Below are 24,611 nucleotides of genomic sequence, written 5' to 3'. Positions count from 1 at the left end.
CAGAGACACTATCGCTTTCGGCACAGCATCTAATTTTATTGAAATTCTCACTCATTCTTCTAGCTATGCAAAATCATGAACACTGCTGCTACACAGTTTCACTGAACGAAAGAAAAGGAAACCAACCCCAAAAAGAAAACAGCTTCCTAGAGCCGTAGATACAACCAACACAGGTAGTGTTGCAGTCCGTATACGTACGATTGGAAAAGCTCTACGTACAGTTTCCATTAAAAAAAAAATATTCCGAACGAGCGCATAGAAAACTCGTGCGCTATTCAAGGCATTATGTGAACTGGCCGAACAGTGGCTGCAGTGCGCGCTGCAGTAGCGCCCGTTGAGTGACCGGTCTGACTCGTGGTTGCGGGCACGACTGTCGAGCTTCGTGGATGGTGCGAGGCTGTTATGTCTCTGGGAAGGAACGTGTTCCTTGGAGGAGGACTAGTCCCTGGCTGCACCGTCGTAGGGCCATGAGACGTGGGCTGGACGCAGGTGCCGTTGTGGCAGGTACCGATGCCCAAGAAGCCGAAAGCGGGCTGCGAAAAAAGAAAAAAAAAGGCACCGTATCTGATTGTTTCACTGCAAATGTCGTCGAAAGACAATAGTTTTGAGTGGGGAGAGAGTGAACAAAACGTTTATTTGATGTTCTGCGCGAGAAAATCGGTGAATTGTATTTTGGAAGCGCTGCGTTGGAGAGTCTCGATCCGTGCAGCGAAGGCGAACGAGCGCATCGAGGCATGTTAGACACAAGCGCCATCTGGCAGTTATCTTCGAAAACGAAGGAAGGCGTGCGAGCCCACGGAGAAAGATGCGCGCCTGTCTCGGAGGCGATAAGGTGTAGAACGCAAAGCGACGGGCAGGTGCCACCACCGTGTTGTCTTAGCAAAGCGTTGGAAACACTCGCCTTTTTGAGCATCGCGTTGCACTGTCAGCGCTGCTTGATAAACGCTACAGTCCTCAGAATTACTTATGTGTACCTTCTCTAGTATAAAGGCACACATACAAAACATCGACGTGTTTTTATGGTGCCTCAAATATGCGCAATATATGCTTTTTAATTGACAATCACACAAGTATCAACGCTGAAACTTGAGCAATATTGGTGGGCGCTGTGGATGGGGTTGGCTGTTAGATGTATCGTTGGGTACCGTTCAGGGTATCGTTAGCGTGAACAAACAGACAAATCTACAGACGGGCAGACAGACAGACAGACAGACAGACAGACAGACAGACAGACAGACAGACAGACCAAATTTTTGGCGTCGAAGGTCCCGAAGAAAGACTATCGTCTTTAAAAAACGTTAGGAGCTTTTCCCTCATTAGAAAAACGGGGGGCAACCAAAGTATCGTGTGCCTGACGACGCACTCTTTCTTTCTTTCTTTCTTTCTTTCTTTCTTTCTTTCTTTCTTTCTTTCTTTCTTTCTTTCTTTCTTTCTTTCTTTCTTTCTTTCTTTCTTTCTTTCTTTCTTTCTTTCTTTCTTTCTTTCTTTCTTTCCTTCTTTTCTTTTCTTTGCTGTGAATGCTTATGACGACCACCTATCTTACATTCCTCGAGTGAGCTTTGCACTGAAAAGGATACAAAAGGATATATAAAACGAAAAGAGAACACAAGAAATATATAAAATACACGTAATAAGGCGCAAATAACAGGAAAAAGCCCGTAAACACGAGAAAACAACACGAGAGAATTTAAAAGATTAGTTGACAGACGATAAACGCAAGAGAAACAATGCTCCACAGTTCGTGCCCCTTTTACGGGAAACTGGATTCATTTTTTTTGTCCAATGCGACTGCCAACCCGTCATGCACGGATAGCAGAAGCGAAATTCAGCCGTGGCCGGACATGACGAATGCGACAAGTGTCTCCTCCTGCCATGAGTGAGCAGATCCTAACTATGGTGGCTAGCTACCATATCATAACCCACAGTGGAAGGAAAAGTTGGAGAGGGCATGCCCAGCCAGCGCGCCAAGTGAAAAGTGTGGAGGAAATGATATCATGGCGGCCATATTCACTGGGCTCAATGGCGGCGTTGCTATGGTTACGTGTTGCGCTGTGAAGCTGGTCTAGCAGTGAGCGGCCGCGGCTGGCGGCGGCATGTGTGCCTCCGCAGGTCTCGTGCTCAGCCGTGGCGGACAATATCCATGTTCTGCGCCGCGTTGTTGGTTCCGCAGTGTTCTCCTGGCAGTTACTGTACTCTTAGCAACATTCACAAAACCTTTAGTCCACTACGGAACGTGAACAGTGCGTCGTAGAACGAGCGCATATCCATGTGTCGTGCGGCGGATGACGCGGATGAAGCATTTAAAGTGTTCAGCGAAATTGCGTTGGGCACCATGACGAAGCGGAACGGCGACGAACGCCTTGCAGGTCAGTGGCGGCCGGGCAGTGCTCCTGCTTGTGGCAACGGACGAAACTGTTGTGCCCAGCAAGACGCAATGAGGACCATGTGCACATTCGTAGTTTCTTGTCCGGTATTTGTACAGTAACAACTTGCATGTGCATAATAAAAGACCTTTTCTGGTCCGCTTGTTATACTCGCCCCCATCATTGTAATCTCATCGTTAGAGCAACCGTGTTCAAGTGTCACTTGCACCATGCTCAAAGTCACCACAGTCGCAGAATGGTGACGCCCGTGAGTTTCACGCGGAACACGGGCACAGTGGCCGGGCGCTGCGTCAGCCTCGTGTAAGAATGCAACCGTAAATAAGACGCACTACCAAACGTGATGTCTGTACAGTTGCTGAATTAATGACGTGAAAACACTCGCCGTTGTCAGTGCATCTAGCACGCGTTCTCTTGTACTTGCTTCTTTGGCGGCTAGCCGTTACTCGCTGTTAATACTCAGACGAAATGATTTCGCCGAAGGTGTCACGCTGGCCCAGAGTGTTGAGCCCCGTTCCATTAGTTTCGGATCGTCACGACACGCGCGCTGCACAGCCCACGTGCTTTCCGAGCCAGAGAGGGAGTCGCGAGTCGCGCCTTCTGCTTCGCATTCGTATGTAAACAAGAGAGGATAATTTGCTCAGTCAATATGGCCGACTTCCGGCTTCACCACGGTTTCACAACGAGTGACGTCAGGGCTCCTCCCACCTTTCCTTCCTCCATGTCATAACCGTAGCACAGGTGGGATGCATGTTTTTCATGCCCCTAGTGGTCAGGGTCAGCAACACTGGGGTGTCTGATGAGAGCTGCGTAGCGGCACCTGGTCACTGCAGGTGTCTCTTGCAAACATGGGTCAATGAATGCTGGCGTTACGCAAGGGACTACTAGCGAGCTTCAATGTACACGCCGGCCTCCCACAAGCGCTTACACAGCAGCAAATTTATTTATAGTTTTTTTTTAAATTTTTCCCGTGCAAGTGCTCAAAGATCAAAGTTAGGTTACAAGTTATGCCTTCCTCATGAAATATCATTTTCTACTTGAAAATTAAGACCCGTTCCTTTAAGTTTACATACTTTAAAATGAAGACATACTGCGTACAAACTGAAGCGAAAACTGTTGATGTGTTTACAGGTAATTATTGGCGTAAGCAGTTCACATCGGCCGCTTCGGTAAACCAATTTCGCCAGATATTGTTTCTACACCTCTTGCAAGGCCCACGGGACGGCTTTATGCTCTCCCATAGTAGAGTACCAGGAACTCTAAAACGTCAACAAATGTTTCTAAACACACGGCTTCATGCTCTATCATAGTTGAGTACCAAGTACTTGAAATCGTTAAACATTTCTAAATACAAAGCCTTGCCCAGTCGACCTGTGCTGGCACAGATATTTTGAACAACCTCGTAGTTAAGACGACTGCTGCTTTTTTTAGATGCGGAAGCATCTTATACTCGCGCCTTGTAGTGCGCCGTCCGCGCCGTCCGCGCCGTCCGCACCGCTTCTCGAACATTCGACAGCTGACGCGCGCGCATGCGCCGTCGCGCCGTCGCCCACTCTTCCACCATCTGTGCATCCCTTCCTCCTCTACACACCGCGCGTGCTTCACTCCTCCACCATCTGTGCACCCTTCCTCCTTTACATACCGCGTTCGACATCTACAATTCTCCTGATTCTCCAGTGGACGCGCATGTGGCGTCGCGCTTCGAGAACATTCAACAGCTGACAGTGCATGCGCCGTCGAGCTGTATATATACTCAAGGTCGGCGCTCGCTCGCTCAGTTGCCGCTCGTCGGTTGGTTTGTACGGCACGTCGACGTCCAAGGTCGCGGTGAAATGAATTCCAACGAATCCACAAACACAATGATCGACGTCCCTTCGACCAGCGCCGCCCTTTCGCATACGTGTGTACGTGTTCACTCATTTAACACCCCCTCCTACAACCACGTTAACCAATTTAGCCATCGACCCAAGTAAGTCGCAATTTAACACCCCATTTCACAACCACGTTAACCAATTTAGCCATCGACCCAAGTAAGTCGCACTTTAACACCCCGTTAACCAATTATATGCTCCGCATCCTCCTCAGTGTTCCCCCGAGGGAAGCTGCGGGCAATTTTTTTTTGCTTCCGTTGGTCCCACCAGCCCGCCGTGCTCGCTCTAGACGGGTGTCTGGGAGCACGTTAACGGCTTCTTTTCTGCCTGGACACCTGCGGAACTGCATGTGGCGCCTGGGATGGGGTGTGCTTCCCACTCTCGACCACCTCGGAAGGTGGAGAATGGTGCAGTCAGCAACATGTTCGAACTGCTCTTTTCGCGAAACAAATCAGTATTTTCTGAGGCATTGTGTCATTTCTCGCGTTTTTTGGAGAGCCGTACATGCCGAATTTTCGCTGCCTCAAAGTAAATCACTTCGTGTCTTCTGGGCGTTGTTCGTGAGGCCGCTTCGCTTGTCTTCTCATTGTTGCCGGCTCTTTCTGCCTCTGGCGCAACCGCTGCGAGGCGGTTGCAGCGGGCCGCCACCGCCGCGCGCTCTACCCGATCCTAGAGCGATTGTACTCGGAGCCGCTGTCTGTTTTGTCGGAGGAGCTCTTCTTCCTCGGTGAAGAGGAATTTCTTCGGCACTGGTCTTGCCCTTTTGTGATGGCCTGTGACGGACGAGTGAAACATGTCTTTCGGCCGGCCCGGTATTGGTAGGCTGATGTGTCGACGTGCCGGCAGAAATGCCATGCCAACATGTAAATATGCAAGTTGCACAGTCGTAGGCTGATGTGTCGATGCGCCGGCAGAAATGGCATGCCAACATGTAAGTATGCAAAATGTGCGTATTCATGTTTTATTTGTGCACCTTGTTTACCTTGAAATATTTTTTGTGGTTGTGTTTGTGTGAACCATTGAACGTACATGTTCTTTCAACGTAATCTCATATACATGTTCATGTAAATGTATACATGAAGCATACATATCTGTTAGTGACAATACTGGGTGTAGGCCGCTATGATAGCTCAGTGGTTAGAGCATCGAACGCGTTAACAATACTGTGTGTGTGTGTGTGTGTGTGCGTGCGCGTGCGTGCGTGCACGTATATACATATGTGAAGCAACGATTGCATGTGTTGCCTGCACGCCATTTGAGGTTTTGTGTCTATGCGACTAAACTCAGTTTTTCGTCTTCTCGTAAGCATACACGTTTAGTAAGCTATCATTACGCTATGTTGAATTTTTCTTGATGTTGATCGCCTGCGATATAATAAATTTCTGTAGTGAAACTTTTGTGGTGAAACTGGAAATCAGGTTCGGCTGCGTGCACCCCTTGCACAGTAGAGTATATTATGTTCTCCATCGTTGATTTTTTTCTTCCAACCCAACAGAAGTCATGGTCGTCGAACATCCTCCTAAATACATTTCAACGTGAGACTGTCTATTGATGTCAATCTATTTCTACGGTTAACGTATAAGATATGGTAAACTTTCTATAAAAATACGAACATAGGTCAGGAACCAAGTAGGCTTAAAATTACCGTCCAAGAACTGCGTATAGAGGGTTAACCAGCGAAACTGAAGTGTGCCGTCTGGATGTTCTCATGAGCTGGGAACTGTCGTGCTGAAGCTTTTATTTGCAAATAATTTCGATGCCTCATCAATCGCGAAAATTGACCGTCGGCGTTGACACAATAATAATAATAATAATAATAATAATAATAATAATAATAATAATAATAATAATAATAATAATAATAATAATAATAATAATAATAATAATAATAATTTTATTTCCACCGGTACAGTGTTGAGGGAGGGAGTGGGAAGAAAAGCGACAGGCCGTCTGACTAAGTTCCTACCCCACAATCGCATCAAAAAAAGCATCCCGGTGAGATCACAATAACTGAATTTGTGATGACATCATAAAATCAAAGGATGAATTCGTCGCACGACATCGTCGTTGGTTAAGTTGGGCTGATCACGGAGGCCATGCAAAACTATGTGAGCTGCAGAAAGTCTGCAACGCCTCCGGTCTTGAAGGCAATACAAAAGCACATTAGATGCAGAAAGTTCTTGGATGGTGGCGGTGGAGGATCAATACATCGACCAAGAAAGAAAGAGAAAATGGCTTTCGCCGTGTCGTCCGAGGTGAATGCATAACTGAACCTTTTTGGGTTTTTGATTTCCCCACCTCAACATGTAGGAACGGTGTGCTTCAGACTTCGGGATCGGTGACGTTAGCTTGAAGGATTATCACGCATGCGTAAAGGAGTTAATGGGTGGTGATTCGTGTTGCGGTGGGCATCATCCCTAGCTGCATATAACCAACCGAGTAGCTAAAGCTTCCGGGAGTGCTCGGTTCACAACACCAGAACGCTTTTCCAAAATAAGAAGCGGGAAAGCAGCTGTTCGGAAGGGGAACATTCGCCGAGAAAAGAAAAGAGAGAGAGAGAGAGAGAGAGAAAGTCAACAGTTTCAAACAGATGCAAGTTACACCGTTTTTCCCCTCCTCAGCCTCCTGTCTCTCTCTCTCCTTCCCTATAGATTGCCACACGATGAAGGGGGTAGTGATGGAGGGAAAAACACGAGAGAAGATTTTACTCACACTGTCTGTGTCATTTCAACCTACAAATTGCGTATGTAAATACTAATCGCCATAAAAAAAGTGGTCACCATTATAAGCCTTCAGGGACAAATGAGCTACTGTTCGCGTTATTGTTTTGTACCAGCTCGATTTGCCATCTGCAACGTTCTTCATCATTGTACTTTTAATCTAATGTGGCAGACAGCCGTTGGTCTATGGCCTTAGTTGATAAAACCAATCTTCTTTTTTCACACCACACAGAGCGCGAGCATACAGTACAATGCCGTTCATCGCAACGGTAAGTCACTTGCCAGTAGTACATCTGTTCATGCAGGTCTGTACAGTTCATGAGACATAAATGTTGTAGGCCCGTGTGCTCAGATTTGGGTGCACGTTAAAGAGCTCCAGGTGGTCGAAATTTCCGGAGCCCTCCACTACGGCGTCTCTCATAATCATATGGTGGTTTCGGGACGTTAAACCCCACATATCTATCAATCAAATCAGTTCGTGAGACATACACTAGCTCCTACTTAGCTCTATATGCTACTGATCTGAGAGGCACGTGTAGGCTAGACAAAGAAACGATTCGTATCGAGCTCTCGGTTTGTGATAATACCACGCAGGGCTGCGAAAACATTGCTTGAAGCGCGTGACGTATACGCAAATAAGGAGAGTGCATGCAATAGAGAGCAATGACGTAGTACGCTGCAGTGTGCTGTTATTGCAGAATAGCCGCATAAAGGCGCATAAACCTCGGATAGCTGGAGCTTCCGGTAAGAAGCGATTTCACCCGAGAAAAGAACAAGGCACAGAGCGTTCCGGGCACAAAGGAGGCTTTGAACGTGACGTCAATGCGCTTACCGTGCACAGCGTTCCATCGTTGTGTTTTCTGACGGTGATGCTGGGCAGCAGCAGTCGCTCGAAGCACACGTACTGGCACGGGTTCAAGAACTGCACCCGGTCAAGGCAGGAGACGAGGCGTGTCGTATATCGTTGTGCATTGGAGAAGAACACGAGATGTTTCTTGTAATTGCTAACGCTATTGTTTTGCACTTCGCGATGTTATTTAGGTTTGCAACCATTTGTGCAGTCTTGTCTAAGGCACTTTTTTCTAGTGAGATATTTTTCTGTTAATGCATGAAAAACGTTCGTGTATGAAAAACAGGGTCACAGTGGTGCACATGGACTCTGGAGATCATCAGTCAGACATGAAGACTTGTTCAGTATAGGACATCCCTGATAATGTGCTTGAATTGAAATAGCGGCGATATCAAAAATAAATGGCAGGGCTGTGGATCATGTTATCGTACGATGCGCATGCACTTCGTAGCAAGCTTACGAATTCATTTAATATTTTCATGTTTTATGTAATTAATTACTTCTTTCTAGTGTGCTCATTGGCAATAATTTGTCGGCCAACACTTAGTGTTATTTACGGAAGCTCGGCTGGCGTTCATACGACGTTAAAAACCAGACATGTATCGAGCACTGACTATAATAAAAAAAAAAGAACTTAGCTTTAAAAATGAAAAGCCACAGTACAAAGCCTGACAATAAGTGCAGTGGCGACTAAGCAGCTTCATGGTGCTTGCATTGATAATTATCTTTTTGTTTTCTTCTCGTATGTGTATTTTACAGCAGTCACAGGGGTAACCCTGCCGCGTTAGCTTTGTGGCACACAAAAAAATGGGGGCTGTGGTGCCATCTTACGAAGAACACTTCATTCAGGCGTGGAGTGCGCGAAGATTCGATATTTTAGAAAAGCTGTAGTGCATTGTGACAAAAATATTTGGCGCACATACACGGACACAGGAGCAGAGGAACAAAGAATGCTGGCGTCGTGAAGCATGTCGTGCGTGAACAATAATATGAAAGACTCTATTGCACGAGAAATGGGTAAGCTCATGATTGCGGCAAGCGTTGTTTTTTACGTGGCCATGCCGAATTGAATGCCTATTGGAATAAAGAAGTTTAACATTTCAGAATTACTAGCAAGTGCATGATCACGATCATCTTCGACTTCATCAACCTGCTTTACGTCACCTGCAGGAAGAAGGCATCTCTTATTGATGTCCAGTTTACCATATGTCACCATAGCTGATTTTATTTCACGCCTGAATTCCTTAGTTTCTTCGCCCCCCTCAACGTTTTGCCGTCCTTTTCCTAGGGCGCGTTTTCCACATCATGGCATCCATTCCGGCGTTCTAATTGGCCCTTTGTTATCTGTCCTGCTCATGACGTGACCTGCCGAAGTCAATGTTCCTCCTCTTAATATCTGCTAAAATATCGGCTCTCCTTGTTTGTGCTATGTGTATGTGCTCTGTCTTCCTATATTCTAGAATTACGCCTATGATTTTTTGTTCCATTGCACGCTTGGTGGTCCTTAGCTTCTTTTCAAGTTTTTTTGTTAATGTCTAGGTTTCTGCCCCATGTGATGAGCTGACAAGACACGACGGTTGTACACTTCCAGCTTTCGACATTGTCAAGTATTTCCAAATTGTCGAATTCTATAATTACGGCAAGTAATCTACAAGCAATCAGGTCAGATGTAGCATATCTTTAATAATAACATGATAGTGTATTCGGTCATATCCAAAAAAAAAAACAACAGAAAGTGCATTGCATGTTTAATCTCACGATTGATATCCACGATACATAAACTATTAGCTCTGCCTGCCCCAAACATTTGTCCGGCATTTTTGTGCTCAAATACACCAACGCGAATTCGGGCTTTACGACAGATTTTTTTTTTGGGGGGGGGGGGACCAGTCTTTGTTAGTTGTAAATAATTTTTCTATCGTTCTCTGAATCACTCAGGTAGTTTTATTCATTCTTTTTATTTGAAGCAAAAATGTTGCTTCTCCATCCGTGTCTCATTGCTTAACCTCACACGATATTTTCTTCGTGGAAGGTTGCATCTGAGACCAACTTCAATAATGTAATTTGCAAACTGCCAAATTTTCGCCTTACCCCATTCCCATTTGTGTGTATGCTCTGTATTCTTTCATACCCCCCTCCTTGTCCTTCACTTCTTCTTCACATTGTCAATCATTTTTTATGTATTTTCATGACGTCAGAAAGGAACTGAATATATGTCCATGTTATATCGGTTCTCTGAGTACGGATCTCGCCAATGTCGTGAATTATGTCGTAAGCGGAAAGCAAATGTACTTTTCGTGTTAGCTTGTCTTTTCCATTTCATTCCAAATTGACAGATCATTGATTGCTGGTCTTTGTACATTTACACGACGTGGTGCGCAACGCACACATTCCTAATAAAAGCGTCGAAGTGTGTGACGCACTCAGCACTTCTCTTTGTGGCTCAATCGTCATCTTACTAGCTTGTGCGAAGCCGCGGTGCCGGGTAAAATGCCTTCCTGTCAAGCCTTTCCTGTCCTGTAGCTGTCAATGGAGGAGTGAGTGCTATTTGCTCAGAGAACAAACTTAAAAACAACAACGTGGACAAGGAACAAACCAACGATTAGCTTTAGCTGCAAGGACAAAGAGAACGCGTTTTCGAATATGAAGTCCTGTAGACAAGCTTAACAAGCGAAAGTTTGTGTGGGCTCACAGCTTGACATGAGAATGTCAAGGTGGATCTAAGACTTGAGTTTGCACGGCTTTGGCCGGGTTTAGCGCGGCGTTCTGACGGATCACATTCCGCCCGCGAGTATGCGATGTGGGTTACGATGCCAGAACGCCGTTAGCAAACACTGTGCGCTGTGTCGGAGGGGAAGGTGACTTGAAAGACTGTTCCTGACGGACTCGGACTAGGGTGAATAGTGCTAGGATGGAAAGGATCTGAGACGCGAAGTATGACGCGAAGTATAGGAACCAACACGAGCTTGTACGTTTGTTTGAGGATTTTCTGCTTGTCTTGGTACGCAGTACCTGGTGATGTTGTGAATTCTAGAATCTGAGTTTTCATTCAGTTACTATACCCTGATGGATTATTGTCAGCTGTTGTAAAAAGCTGGCACGTCGATTCAAAGCAATACGCAGCTGTCAGATGGGTGTTTTGGTCGTAGAGAGCGACTTGCCAAGGATTCGTGGTAGGAAAGGTAGGGAAGTCATTCGAACGCGCGTCAGGTTTTCTTATCCTATTAACGTAACCTACTCTAGCTTAACCTAATGAAATCCAATCCAACTCAGGCTAACTTAACACAAAAACGGGGCAAGGTCATGTTATGGTGGAACATGTGATTATGCCATTACACGTACACAACCCGTCCCAAACAAAATAAAAAGTGTGGCTCACCAAAATGCTGGGAAATACAAGGGAACAGTTGGGCGCTGGTTCAGGCTTGCATTGATGAGGAGGTGCACCGGTGACGACGGCTGAAATGAATAAATTATTCGTAGGCAAGAACTCTACCTGCGTCCTGGTTATTGCGCATGTGAGTGAAAAGTTCGTCGGAGATCATTGTCAAACTCTCATACAGCGGCATGTCGTGGAGCATAAACCGACAACTGCAGAATACAGGTGTGTAGAAGTCACTTAAGTATATCAGGGGGTTATATCTCAATGACACGGCCCAAGATAGTTCACAGTTGGAGATAACTGTCTATAGCGCCATCGTCGTTACCTGCCCCGCCGCGGTGGTCTAGTGGCTAAGCTACTCGGCTGCTGACCCGCAGGCCGCGGGATCGAATCCCGGCTGTGGCGGCTGCGTTTTCGATAAAGACGGAAATGTTGTAGGCCCATGTGCTCAGATTTGGGTGCACGTTAAAGAACCCCAGGAGGGCGATATTTCAGGAGCCCTCCACTACGGCGTCTCTCATAATCATATGGTGGTTTTGGGACGTTAAACCCCACACATCAATCAATCAATCAATCAATCAATCAATCAATCAATCAATCAATCAATCAATCAATCAATCAATCATTGTCGTTACCATGGTCATCATCAAAACTGGATTAAAGACTGAGACGATGTCTTGTAGTTCTTACACGCTTGTCACGTTTTTAGGAATGCAGTCTGACCGACTGGCCCTGCTATCGATGCTTTTCAGGAACGCGGATCAAACATAGCTTTTCTCGAGGGCGCTGCTTTTAGTGTGCCGAGACAAAGCACTCACCTAAAAGCCAGACAGCACGTACACATAGCGGAGGACGTATGACAGTGCTGTCTCCTGCTGCAATACTTATGAACGCACTTTCTTTGCACAATGCATAACACTCTATGCTTCACTATAGCCGCCCAAGATTGATGGAGTTCGTTTTTCTCTATTCACGTTCAGGACGCGACCTTCTCCCAGTCTTTCCGATTTCATAAAGTCTGGATTTTTAAAACCAAGTCGTAGACATGACTTTGCTTTTGATCCTTATACACAATGAAGCCCAGACACTTATTTGTATTTTTCGTAACATTCGGCTTCCTTTATATCCAGCTGAGAAGAAACAGTCCACATGAACAACCCGTCTATGCTGGTCAAAAAAGTGTGGCGTGTTAAATACCTTTCGTTCGGATTCGTGCTCCCTTCGATGCGAATGCGTTCACCCTTGCTGGACACAGACGGGGAAAACGTGTTTCATGAGGGGGCAGGAAAATTCACGGAAATGTACGCTATGAATAAGGGGTATGCAGGTAATCCCAAATAAAAATACTCAGAGAAATCTTGAGCTTCGCGTTCAGTTGTGCAACGTGTTTGTGTAATTGGGCCTCGTGCGCATCTATTTCGCAATTGTAAGCCTGGATTTGATTCTAGGCGCATGCCTCTTCTATGCTGCAACAAAACGAGTGTATTTGCACGTAACATTGACAAATTCAAACTGTCCTAGAATGCCCTCTACAGGTAGAGTAGCGTAAGGCAACGTGCAAACCTACGCAGCGGCTCACTTTGTTGGGGCTCTTTCTGATTATGATTGTGATTGCATATCTGTGAACGCTTTGTGATGGGTGGGACTTTTTAAACACTCACTCCTCACGCAATTAGCACGTTTCGACGCGTTTGTAAGCTTCTGCCACGCAGTATTTATTACATGCATTAAGAAGGCCCCTGCCACTACATGGCATTCATATAGAGTTTTTTTTTTTTTTTTTTTTTGGAGCCAGTTTCAGGCAATGTCGTGGTTTTGTGGTGGAACTCCTGCGTGACACGCTGGAGGCTTGGGCTCTATTTTCATTGAAACCGAAGCTTTTATTTTTTCTCTTCTTTTTCAATTTTTAGAGGTGAAGCACCTTAAAGTGTGGGTCTGTCCATAATCCGATGGTGTATGTACCCACCGGAGGCACATACCCGAAACCCGAGAAAGCGGTCTTTGGAATGTCCGCTGGATAGAGGCACTTGTATATGAATACATGATGACAAGATGTGAGATGGCTGTACTTGAAGTGTTCACTAGATAGACTGACGAATGGACGGACATACAGATAGATGAACGGACTGATAGACGCACAGACACACAAAGGAGTGGACGCATGAACGGGCGGACAGACAGACAGAGGGACGACCGCACAGACTCACGAATGGACAGATAAACGGGCAGACGGAAGAAATATGGACGTACGGACGGACGCATGGAGGGGCGCATGCAAGGACGGATGCAACGACGGTCACACGGACGGATGCACGGACGGACGCATGGATGGACGGAAGCGAGAAAGAATAGGCGGACGAAAGCACGGACGGACTGACGAATGGTTCGTCCCACCAATCTTCAGTCACTCCGTGGATATGCTGCAATTTTTTGGTCTCGGACAACGCTGATTTTTGGCTCAAAACCAACGACAGCAATACCGATGCCAACACCGACACTGGAATTTCTGCGAAACGAGCTTTTTGACGCTACCACGTTAAGAGGAGTTCCCATTAGCCCCATAGCTATTACCATTATGGCAAACGCGACAATCTTATTACCATTATGGCAAACGCGACAATCCCAATCTGCTCATCGCTGCATGTCTGACGCACTTTTCGCTGTGTTAACCACCCATGTTCTCGAAATATATAACAGCAAGATTATGTGGAAGGTCTGACGCAATATCGTGTGGTTGCGATGTAAGATTGTTGAGAACATTGAAGACCAAGGTAAGAATATATGGCTACTTCAATATTTCGTTGTCAAAATGAAAGAAACAAAATGTGAATAAGGCTCATGTGTTTGAGCCGAAACGTCGAAGCGAAAAAATATTCAACTTGGTATGTCTTCCGAAGTATTCAACAAGATAACCGGAAGACATGAGAGACAGAGGTAGAGGAACGAGTTTAGAGGGAACTCACCTGCTAAAACGAGTACAACCAGTAGCTCACGTTTCTTGGCCTTCGGCATCGCTAGCGCTAGAGCAGCGGCCTGTACCCGACGAAGCAGAGCCAGGCGCGCTACACAATTCATATAATAAGAAGTACGCGCTTCCGCACTCTCTTATGGCTCGAGTGCCTCCTCAACAGTGATTCTTCCTACCAACGAAAGAGCTCGCGCTTGATCAAACGCTCCGCGCACATTTCAACTGGTGCTGATGCACGCTACAGAGCTATAGCCACAGACAGCGTATATGGCTATCTTCCAATTCCAGGGGCCGCCGCCGCTACCTTCTTCTGGCGTTCAGCTTGAAGACGTCGGGGTGTGTGGAAGGAAAGGAGGGGAGAATGACGCCGTACGAGCCACGGTGGGGCGGTGATGTACAATCGATTCTTCTTCGATGTGTCGCCCACCCATATGCCGCCGATGTGGACGCTTCGACAGCGGATGGGAAGTGCCGAGTGAGGGGTGGTGCATCGTTTGTTTGGCTACGTTACGCATGGCCTTCCTTGCGTTTAGTGACGGTCGTCGTGGATCCAAGAAGCGATGGCGCCGACGCCTTGCGAGCCCAGCTCTATATATCCAAATGCCTCTACTCTCTCCCTCCGTCACCAATCTGTGTCAGCCAGACCTTTCCTTCCCAGACGCTTTCACTACAACGTCGGGACGTGTTCGAGAGCCTCGGTTATTCCCATCATTCAACGAAGGCAGGAGAAAGGACACAAATTGAGCTCGCAGAAGAAGCTTTTAACCGCCTAGACGTTGTGCATCGCCTTGCGTAATGTTTTGTTTGGCGTTAGACGTGTAAAAGAATGGTCGACGTATGTCCCCCGGCTACACGAATGATTGTGTCCGTTGTTACTTACTCGTTCCTTACATTTGCTGCACGTGAAGGTAATTGACATTCGGAGTACTACGCATTATGTTCGACGTGGACGGACCCATATGCGTGCAGAAGGAGCTTAAAGGGAAGAAACTCCGGCCTTCTTAACGGCAGCTATGGAATAGCTCTTAGTCGATCGAGCAAACACATTTCCTATATTAAAATAAAGAAATCATGCGCGAACACTGCAGGAAAAGAAAATCACCAAGACAACGCAGACTCTTACAGGAATTGGTGGGAACAGCACATCTGACAAGGTTGTAAGTTGTTGTCCAAGCTATATGTACAGTTCTTTGTTGGAGTCGTAAAATGTGGTTATATTCGTACGTTATAGCTGCAAGTTAGTTGTAAAGCATAAGCGATGCTTAAAACGCAATGATGACGCAGTACAATACACCCGACCACGGCAAGGCGGCTACCACCGCCCGCCTTGTCGTTACAAGAAACGACGCCACCTTGTGACGTCATAATGACGTCACTATGACATAACTTTTCACATGATTCGCAGGACATCTTCACATGACATCGTCGTTGGTAATTTCGTGTTCACACCGGCACTTCCCCGAAATTGTCTCGCGTATCGCTTCGTACGTAGAGCTTCTTTACTGCAAAAAAAAAAAAAAAATCAGCTTCGTGGTGATTGGGTTGCTGTGAAATATTGTCCGGCAGATAAGTGTAACACATTCGGTCACTGTAGTAGAAGAAATGTACCCAGAAATGCGCGTTTTGACTCGTCGATATTCCCGGTAATGTAGTAGTACTCGCGTTTGCTGATATGCATCTGCACTAAGTCTCCGCTACGTTAATGTAAACTGAATAGCGAAATCCAATGCCACCAGAGTACACAAGAGTTACTATAGATGACATAATGAAAGGGTTCAAACTCCCTTAATCATATTGCCACAGAGACTAATTACACTATCCGATATTATGAAGAATCAGCGTTCACAGTCTTGTGCACGCTCCTGCTTGTGGCCGCACTACTCATGCCTCTCGTTTTCGGCCACGAGTCAGTGTGGGTTGGACTGCGAAGAAAAAGAAGGCGTGTTGGCGGATGAACTGTTTTAGGGGCGAAACTCCTTATAGCGGCACCCGTTCGTTTCCCGTAGTATGTAACATGTATAACGTTTTGACCTCCAAGGTGGTGCCGGTGAGAGACTTCTTCTGTGCGTTGTTGAACAATAAAAAATAGTGCTCAATGTACATGTCAATGGTTGCTAATAGGGAATGAGAGACAGGAGCATTCGGCTTTTAGTTAACGCGCAGGCTGCGATCACCATTAGCAGCCATTGGTATGTACATTGAGCACTATCTGACAAGAAAGGGTTGCTACGTTATACTCGCTGGGTGTAACCTCCTTAGCTTTAGAAAGGTTTAGCGAGCGTTGAGCCGCAGTGCCATGAATACAATGAACTTGTATATACCATGAATGAACTCGAGGTGGTTAAAAATGGGAAGTAGATACGAAGCGCAAGCCGTAAGAAAGTAAAAGCCGAATTCTCCGCCTCTCATTTCCCATTAGCAGCCATTGGCATGTACATTGAGCACTATCTGACTGAAAAAGTTTGCTACGTCATACTCGCTGGGCGTAACCTCCTTGGTTTTCGAAAGGTTTAGTGAGCGTTCGGCCGCAGTGCCATGAATACAGTGAACTAGTATATACCATGAACTCGAGGTGGCTAAAGGTGGGAAGTGGACCCGAAGCGCAAGCCGTAAAAAAGTGTGCGTGTGCCACCTCTCGTTTAGTCCTTGGAATGTCCGCTGGATGGCGGTGCTTCTATATGGGGAATATATGATGAAAAGATGCGAGATGGTGGTACTTGGAGTGCTGAATAGATGGACGAACGGACACATAGACAGATGCATGGATGGACGCATGAACGGACGCAGGGGCGGCTGCTTGGATGAATGCAGGGACGGACGCACGAACAGACGCACGCACGGACGGGCTGATGGACGCATGGACGGTCACACTGACGGACGCATGGACGGACGGAAGCAAGAACGAATGGACGGACGAATTCTTCGCCCTACTCTCCATCATTCACTCCTTGGATATGCTGCCATTTTTTTGTTTTGGAACGCTCTAGCGGAATCTTCCATTTTATGCACATAATTTTCAGGGCACAAGTTCGCCCATAATAAACTAGTTTTTGGTGTTTCTTCTCTTGAACCCGTTACATTATATAGTTCTTCAGCATGTCCCAAGACAACGATAAATGAGCGTTTTTAAATATCGCCTTTACAATAGTTTTTGCTTCACAGCAGTTCTTACTCTTTCTCTAAAAAAGTTGTTCCCTATGCTGTGCTACTAACCACCACGCACAGCTGTAACACTGTTTCACCATGCACGTTAGTATTTTATTTTGCGTTTAGTATCTACTTTTCCTCTCAAGATCATTGTATATTTGTAGCTCTATAGCATCAACATGTACGTAAGTGCTTTCTTGCGCGCGTACTTGCTCAAATACAATAAGCCTTAGCTTACGTGTTCATGCTACCAGTACGAGTTAAAGTGTACTTGTAATTGTAAATCTTAAGTTGAAAAACCTTGCACACACTTTGCGAGTACAGACATGTTATCCGCTCGAACAACGTGAGAGACGCGTGTACCGAATACCTGAATGATACGTGTACCAGAGAGCAGTCCGTTCATTGTATGCCCTAGAATGCGTGTTTTTATGTTCTTTGTTTCTTCTATCATTAAAATACACTACTTGAAAGTTCAGCTTCAGTCTCGGAGATCTCTCTTTTTTTGTGGATGCGTTACTTACAGTGAGTTTTTTTGTTCAACAGAACAATTAAAAATCAAGCCTGTGCCAGTTGGGATACATCAACGTTGTTTTTTTTTTCGTTAGATACTAGGTATTTATTTACGTGAAAAATGCATTGACAATTTCTCGTGTTATCTGACACATTCCATTTCTCCATCCTCCAAGTGGCCAATAGTCGACGGTGCTGTTGAGGATGATTATTTCCTCACTGATGCCGAAAGGAACCCAGGGAAGTACCCTGGAATAAAAAAAAGATAAGATAAAAAATGTGTTAAGAGTAGTAGATACATATCATATCACGTGACTGTTGGCATCTTGTAAACGATTTATTGCTTAATGCGTGACTCCAACACGGTCCGCATTGTATGATTGTGACAGACGACTGTCAAGCTGCAGCACCTGCACAAACATTTCGTTACTAACGTTTTCACAAACTTAAGCATATATTCTTCAAAGGTGCTTACGCCATCTAAAACAGTGATACCGCACGCAAAGAACTTTTCCCACGTTTTGGCGCGCCGTAGTTCATTCTCGAAGTGTACTCGGATATCGAATATTTCTGAGTTTTAAGGTCACAATGGTATTAGGTGCGATCCTTAAATGGCTATATTTATACGCAATGTTCGATCATACTATCCTATTTGGATGCCTAAAACTTGAACGACGAGTGACAAAAGGCTTTTTTGTCGCACCATCACGTGGCTAGGTACAATGATTTACAGCGCGCTGAGCTCAAGCTAGCTCTCTGCGTATTTCAAATGTTAAGCCAGACCAGAATGAAGGACTCTTACCCAGTCTTCACAAAATGAATCAGTGCTGTAAGGTTTAACACTGGTTCAAATAGTCCGGTACCGATGTAGACATAGAAGAACGCCACGCCTTTTCTCTCGGTCACCGCCGATGCTAAGTCAAGCAACGGGCAGTGGTACATGGCGTCGACGAGCAGCCGGCTCACTCCCGAGCGATCCAGGCTGGCTAGAAAGGCTCTGGCTCTGTCGGGCAGATTAGCGCCACCACCGGTCCCATTCGAGTGACCGAAGAGGCGCGCCGCACGGGTCATCATTTCTCTCGGTTTGTCGCCTTCCCGCGTCACGTTGTTCTTCGTGAGGACGTACTCCACGGATGCGAGTGCGTCTCGCAGGCTGTAACCGCACAGTACGCTCACTTGCGTCAGCGGGCTGGTGGCAACGTTCGTGACTAGCGCGTGGAATGAGAGCGGCTTGTCTTCCCTCGAAGGTGCGAATCCCAGGTTCCCCACCATCTGGCTCGCCCTTACGAGGTCCTCGTAGTCCCTGCCCCGAAGGCAGCTCAGGATCTCTTCAGTGAACGTAGAAGAGTCGACAAGGCACCCGAGATTCTTGGCCAGAATGCGCGCGTCGGCAACGTCGTTCCGCGGCAGCAGGGACATCGGTGACAGGCCATGGATAACGTGGCGCTTAAAATAGGGTGCGGGGCGCTCATCGGCGAGAAGGTCTATCGCCAGCAGCAAACCACCGCCCCCAAGGCCTACAGCTACCATCTGCGTGTGGTCACCGTAGAAGGCGCCCACGTTGGTGTGTACCCAGGACAGGGCGACCGCCACATCCGTAAAGGCCGCGTTGCCCGGAGCCTCTTTCATGGGCGTCCTCAAGTAACCTAACGCTCCGAGCCTGACGTTGAGCGCCACCACTACGACGTCTCCGTAAGCGGCCATCCGGCGCCAGGAGTCCTGATAGTCGGCGAGGTGGCCCGTCTGGAACCAGTCGGTGCTCAAGGCGACCACGACGGTCTTGAGCATGTCGGTCGGTCGACAAAAGAATGGTGACCAGATGGACAGCGTCAGACAGTCTTCGGAGCCTACGGGCGTGCGGCTCGCCGGGGACATCTGCGCACACGGAGGACCGTGCTCGTACGCGTGAAACGTGCCGTTGGCGCTCCACGGTGGGGACGCCACTGCCGCGCTGAAGCGCCGGCTGCCCGCTGTCGAGGCCGCGTAGCGAATGCCGAAAAAGTTTCGAACGTGAGGCTCCGAGGGGTCTGCTGGTTCGCTGTACTTTCCGTATATGACGCCGTCGGCGAGCTGGACGGCTAGCTGGCTGGATGTATCGACGCAGTCGACCAGTTCATCTGCGCTGTAGGCTCCAGCTGTGGTGGGTCGCGAGAGGAACCGGAATCCACGAGTGAAGTGTGGCCGCAGGTACAGGAAAGCGAAGGTGATGACAAAGAGCATCGTTGTAATGGACAGACAGACCGGCGCTGCACGACTTCTGCAAGCAGAGTTACGCAGAGACTGCATTTAGGGTTTCGTTGCGTCGTCGTCACCGTTCATATTTGTAACGATGCGAAAGTATGCTCACCTTTTTATCACATATTCTAAAGCTAAGTAAAACACTGGTATAATAAAGAGCACGAAAGAAGTTCGTTTTATCCATTTACCATCGAAGCTCAGTTGTGCTTAAATCAGAGTTTTTCAATACAAAACTCTTGATGTTATACACGAAGCAAACAGGTTCTAGGTACTCATGGCCCCCAAAAATGGTAAGTACACTTTAAAGAAAAAAAAACGTCAAAAAGAACACTCTGTGTATGTAGATGACCATTGGAGCGGACGAGGACATTCCAGTTCATGCTCTCGTCGCCGTTCTTAATTTGAAATGCCTACAAACTATGGGTGGCGTGCTGTGCGATAGTTTCCAGTACCATGTAAAGTGCGAAATGCTCGCTACTTCATTATTTACCGTGGTGTGAGACGTTGTATTCCGGCTCCGTTACCGTGCATCAACGATGTTTTTCAATATACTGTGTGCGCTACACAAGACGTAATAACTGAACGGCATTCCAAGTATATGTATACGACAATCCTGTCTGCCTGACAGGATTGTCGTACTAACAAGTTGCTAGCGAGTGACGCCATCGTTGCTGCCGAGTCCTGCATGTTTAGTGTGAATACGATCAATTAACGTGTTGCTTCATATTTATTTGTGTGTTGAGGAACGCGGAGTGCGCAATTAACTTGTCTCGTATGGGACAGGTTTGACGAGCACCTCGAAAGCAATGCACACGTAAGTTTTTCACAGCGCCTAAGAAATTGTGAGCAACGACTCCGTTCCAACCGTGATGGTCAAGTTCATTTGGCAACTCCGCGGCACGGCCTGTGGACGCGATGGTATGTTTCGCTTCCGCTCGGCGAGCTTCCTGGCTGCATGTAGTCACAAAAGTTGCGCAACGTGCAACGGATGAGAAAAATGAGATTTTTATTTTAATCTCAGTATTTTTGTGCTTACATCAACTACAGTTAGATTGACTAATGATTTTGAAAAGCTCACCATACAGATGGTATGTCTGCAGACGCGGTATGTGCGAGATATACTGAAAAGTATACAAATGTTGCAGCTTGAAGTGTGTGGCGCACACGCTCTGAATCGTACACTCGATATTGGCTTCTTTATGGTGCTCACTCACTGAATCACTCACTGACTCACTCACTCACTCATTAGGTACACACAACCAACCAACCAAACAAACAAACAAGCAAACAAACAAACAAACAAACAAACAAACAATCAAGCAAGCAAACAAACAAGTTACCTAAACGAAAGCTCGATAATGACTTACGAAACAGCGCTGTGTTGCGACAGCGGGGTCGTAGTGTCGGTGCTCGGGACTGAAAGGACCGGCAGGGAAACGCTCAACGACCTTTTGTCAGAAGCTGCTCTAGCTGGCATGCGGGAGTAGCTGCTGCCTTCCGCTGCAGATGTGGTTGTAGCGTGCTGAAAAGCATGTGCAGGCTTCGGTAAAGTGCCTCACGCAGGCCTCTCGAGAACGCTAATTCTGATTCAAATGATTGGGGCATCTTCAAGAAAGTGATTGTCACCGCAAGGCGATGCAATGAATGTGATATGGACAGATTGGAATGTGACATGAAATAAGGCTGGCGGCTCACTCATTTAGCATACAACCTTGCGCAAGTCAACAAAATGCTGGCGTAAAAAAAACGCGGCCGCTGCATCGAGTGAAGTGACTTTGATGCGGTTTATCGACATCCGAGCGGTGAGAACACAACACGTACAAATGCGTCAGCACTGTGCTGATCGCTGTACAAGATACAGCGCGCGCCACAGAGGGAGGTCATGCGTGGCAGGTCTAAGCCCCGCATTCACAAACGCTCCTCGACTCGACTTTCACCCTTCACTTGACAGAGTTGAGCACTGCACTACCACTCGGCAAAAAATGACGCTGCACTACTGAAGAATCGCAGCAGACTATCGCTCATGTGCAGTGACTTGCCGTACCTATAGATGACGCTCCCATCGGCTCTCTCAAGTGAAGGCGAAGCGTTGAGTGAAGGGAGGTTCTAGAATACGGGGGTAAGTATACAGTTGCTGCCGGTGGCGTGCAGCCCCTCTGGCCCCTCCATTCCAGCGCTATTCACAATCTTATCCTGGTTGGGCCGCTTAAAGCCTCAGATATTATTACTGGATTATTCTGAAGTGTACAGTGTCACACGAATAGATAGTGCCAGGCATAGTCATGCGCAAGCAGGGTTCCCCTTCAAGGGGTGGGGTGGGGGGGCGAACGTTGATTGCAGCAGCCCCCAAAGTATGGTGTGCACACTTAGCGTCCCCCTCCCTCTTAAGAAACTAGGAAGGGGCTTCCCCACCCTCCCACAAACACACACATAGACAATAAAATTCTGCGCAGTCATGGTTAAGCGCAGGAGCGCAAGTACATGAATCAAACATCAAGGTGGCGTTCCAGCTATACATGGTATCTCGTTACCTTGTCCTCTAGCACCGACAGACGCTTATCAGCCGCACGCTTCATTGGTTCTCTCGAAGCTTCCTTAGAGAAGGTCGCTGAGCAACTGTGCGGCGTATGCGAGCGGAGTTTCATCCCAGACATCCTCGAAAGTGTTTTTGAGTTCGACGTTGCGGAGGTAGGCTGCGACGACACGTCGTGCTTATGTTGGAGCTCGGTGTGACCAGTCTTCACAGTGATTTCCACGTTCACATCCGATGATATTGGCGAAGAACGCTCCCCGGAACTCCCAACAGACCCGATGCCTGGCAGCTGCGCACTAAGAGATGCCCAAGACGTGGACCTATCCGTCGTCCTAGCGGCTGCTCCAGGCGATTGCGTGATGGCCCGGGCAGGAGGTCGACTCGGAGACTCTGGGGACGTGGCACCTATAGCATAGCAATGGTATAGTATAGTATGGTATAATATAGCTTAGTACAACACAGTATTACAACACTGTACGATATTGTGTAATATAGTGCAGTATAGACTATTCATTTGAAATGCTTAAACAGTGTTGTCGCGTGAACCAGTTTTGACAAGTCGACCTGTCTTCGTGTAGTGCACGTTGATATGGTGTGGTAAAAGAATAGGTATTACTCTGTATGCTCATCATCATCATAATAATTATTATCGGCCTGGCTACACCCACTGCAGGGCAAAGGACTCTCCCATGATCCGCCGATGAAACCGGTCTTGGGCTGTATGGCAAAGTCTAGCAACCTGCCAATCTCGTTTTCTTTGTTTCCTTTTCTTTCTTTATTCATACAAGCTCAATGCTTTTATATACGTTTTACCACTGGAACGACTCTAGTTATATCAGCTTCACCCATGCTTTCGTTCACCGCTATACGCAACACTTCTTGCATATATAGTGTCTAGTATAATACCGTATATATGGCACAGGATTATAGAGAATAGAATGATATATAGCACAGGGTGCATAGCATACGGCGTCGTATGAGAGGCCAACTAGATCATAATGGCTGGATAGACTAAGGGACTTCAGAATAGCCGCGTTCATGGCATCGTTCGATGCCGGGGATGAATAGCTGTAGCAAACACACCTATCGCAATGACAAGCTTTGTAGCGTGGAACTTCTTGCACAAATGACAAACAAACATGATAGGCACAATCGTTCACTTCCCTTTTAGGTTTATATCAGAGGTCGGAACTATATACAGTGAAAGAGAAAGAAGAAACCACCGTACCAAATTACACGATCAACACAACCCGTAAGCTATGACTGCGTGGCCTGAGAATTAGGCTTAGTATTTAACTGCTACGCTGAAACGTGTCTAACGACACAATCACCAAGATTCATTTTTTGGTATTTACGAGAATTCACACTCCTCCTCTCTCCAGAAGAATAAATAAAAAAAAATGGCAGATCCCACGTACTGTGGGAATCGATGATATGCGAAGCACGAATGAGAAATGTTGATATGTCATTTTAAAATAAACAAAACGTTACCAGGTGGAGGTAAATGGTGCCGTACATGACTTCCGTGTCATGATTATCATGTTTGGACGTGTCGTTTACCTTCGTCATCTATTCACTTCACGTGATACCAAATTTAGTATATGTGGAGTTAGGAAAACGGCCGCGAGCACGCTATGAGCATGGTATGTTATCATGTTCCTAAATAACACGCGTGTCAAAATTATCATGTTTGCACCAGTCACATATTTCAACATCCATTGCCGTCACGTAACACCGAAATTGGTATATGTGGAGCTAGTAAAACGACCACGACTGCATCATGAAGGGCCTGATATGATCCAATGTAGCGTTGACGCGCGCGCACGCTGAGCACAGCGACGCTACGTTAGCAGGACGCGAGCACTTATAGTCTGACACCAGGCGCGACCAGCGTCCGTCGGCGTGGCCCGACGGTAACCGGCGCGAAATACGACATGCTGCATTTCGTGCCGATGCGTTACCCAGACAACACTGCCTCTATCTATTTTCGTGACGGAGGGAGCCGGAC

At 46.9% G+C, this 24,611-nt stretch overlaps 2 protein-coding genes across 2 annotated transcripts; both read right to left on the bottom strand.

The window, feature by feature from the left end:
* Positions 1-130: 130 nt before the first annotated feature.
* LOC119160050 (uncharacterized) lies at positions 131-14,645 on the bottom strand. Its single transcript, XM_037412796.2, has 4 exons — positions 14,168-14,645; positions 11,202-11,281; positions 7,805-7,894; positions 131-533 (listed from the first exon to the last, which is right to left on the bottom strand). Exons 1-4 carry the CDS (start codon positions 14,277-14,279, stop codon positions 276-278), a joined length of 540 nt encoding a protein of 179 aa, XP_037268693.2. The 5' UTR covers positions 14,280-14,645; the 3' UTR covers positions 131-275.
* Positions 14,646-18,630: 3,985 nt separating this feature from the next.
* Positions 18,631-20,064, bottom strand: LOC142802800 (carboxylesterase 3A-like). Its single transcript, XM_075887847.1, has one exon. The coding sequence runs from the start codon at positions 20,050-20,052 to the stop codon at positions 18,631-18,633; it is 1,422 nt and encodes a 473-aa protein (XP_075743962.1). The 5' UTR covers positions 20,053-20,064.
* Positions 20,065-24,611: the final 4,547 nt, after the last annotated feature.

The sequence above is a fragment of the Rhipicephalus microplus genome, chromosome 3 (genome assembly GCF_043290135.1).
Source record: "Rhipicephalus microplus isolate Deutch F79 chromosome 3, USDA_Rmic, whole genome shotgun sequence".
NCBI classification, from domain to species: Eukaryota; Metazoa; Arthropoda; class Arachnida; order Ixodida; family Ixodidae; genus Rhipicephalus; species Rhipicephalus microplus.
This window is presented reverse-complemented; position numbering and strand designations above follow the sequence as displayed.

What these genes read in the sequence shown, in the direction of transcription:
- LOC142802800 (XM_075887847.1), bottom strand. Translation starts at nt 20,052, where the DNA reads ATGCTCTTTGTCATCACCTTCGCTTTCCTGTACCTGCGGCCACACTTC.
- LOC119160050 (XM_037412796.2), bottom strand. Translation starts at nt 14,279, where the DNA reads ATGAATTGTGTAGCGCGCCTGGCTCTGCTTCGTCGGGTACAGGCCGCT. An exon ending in TTGTATTTCCCAGCATTTTG is followed by an intron (nt 7,895 to 11,201) that starts GTGAGCCACACT and finishes GACCGGGTGCAG; the next exon opens with TTCTTGAACCCGTGCCAGTA. An exon ending in ACGATGGAACGCTGTGCACG is followed by an intron (nt 534 to 7,804) that starts GTAAGCGCATTG and finishes CTTTTTTCGCAG; the next exon opens with CCCGCTTTCGGCTTCTTGGG.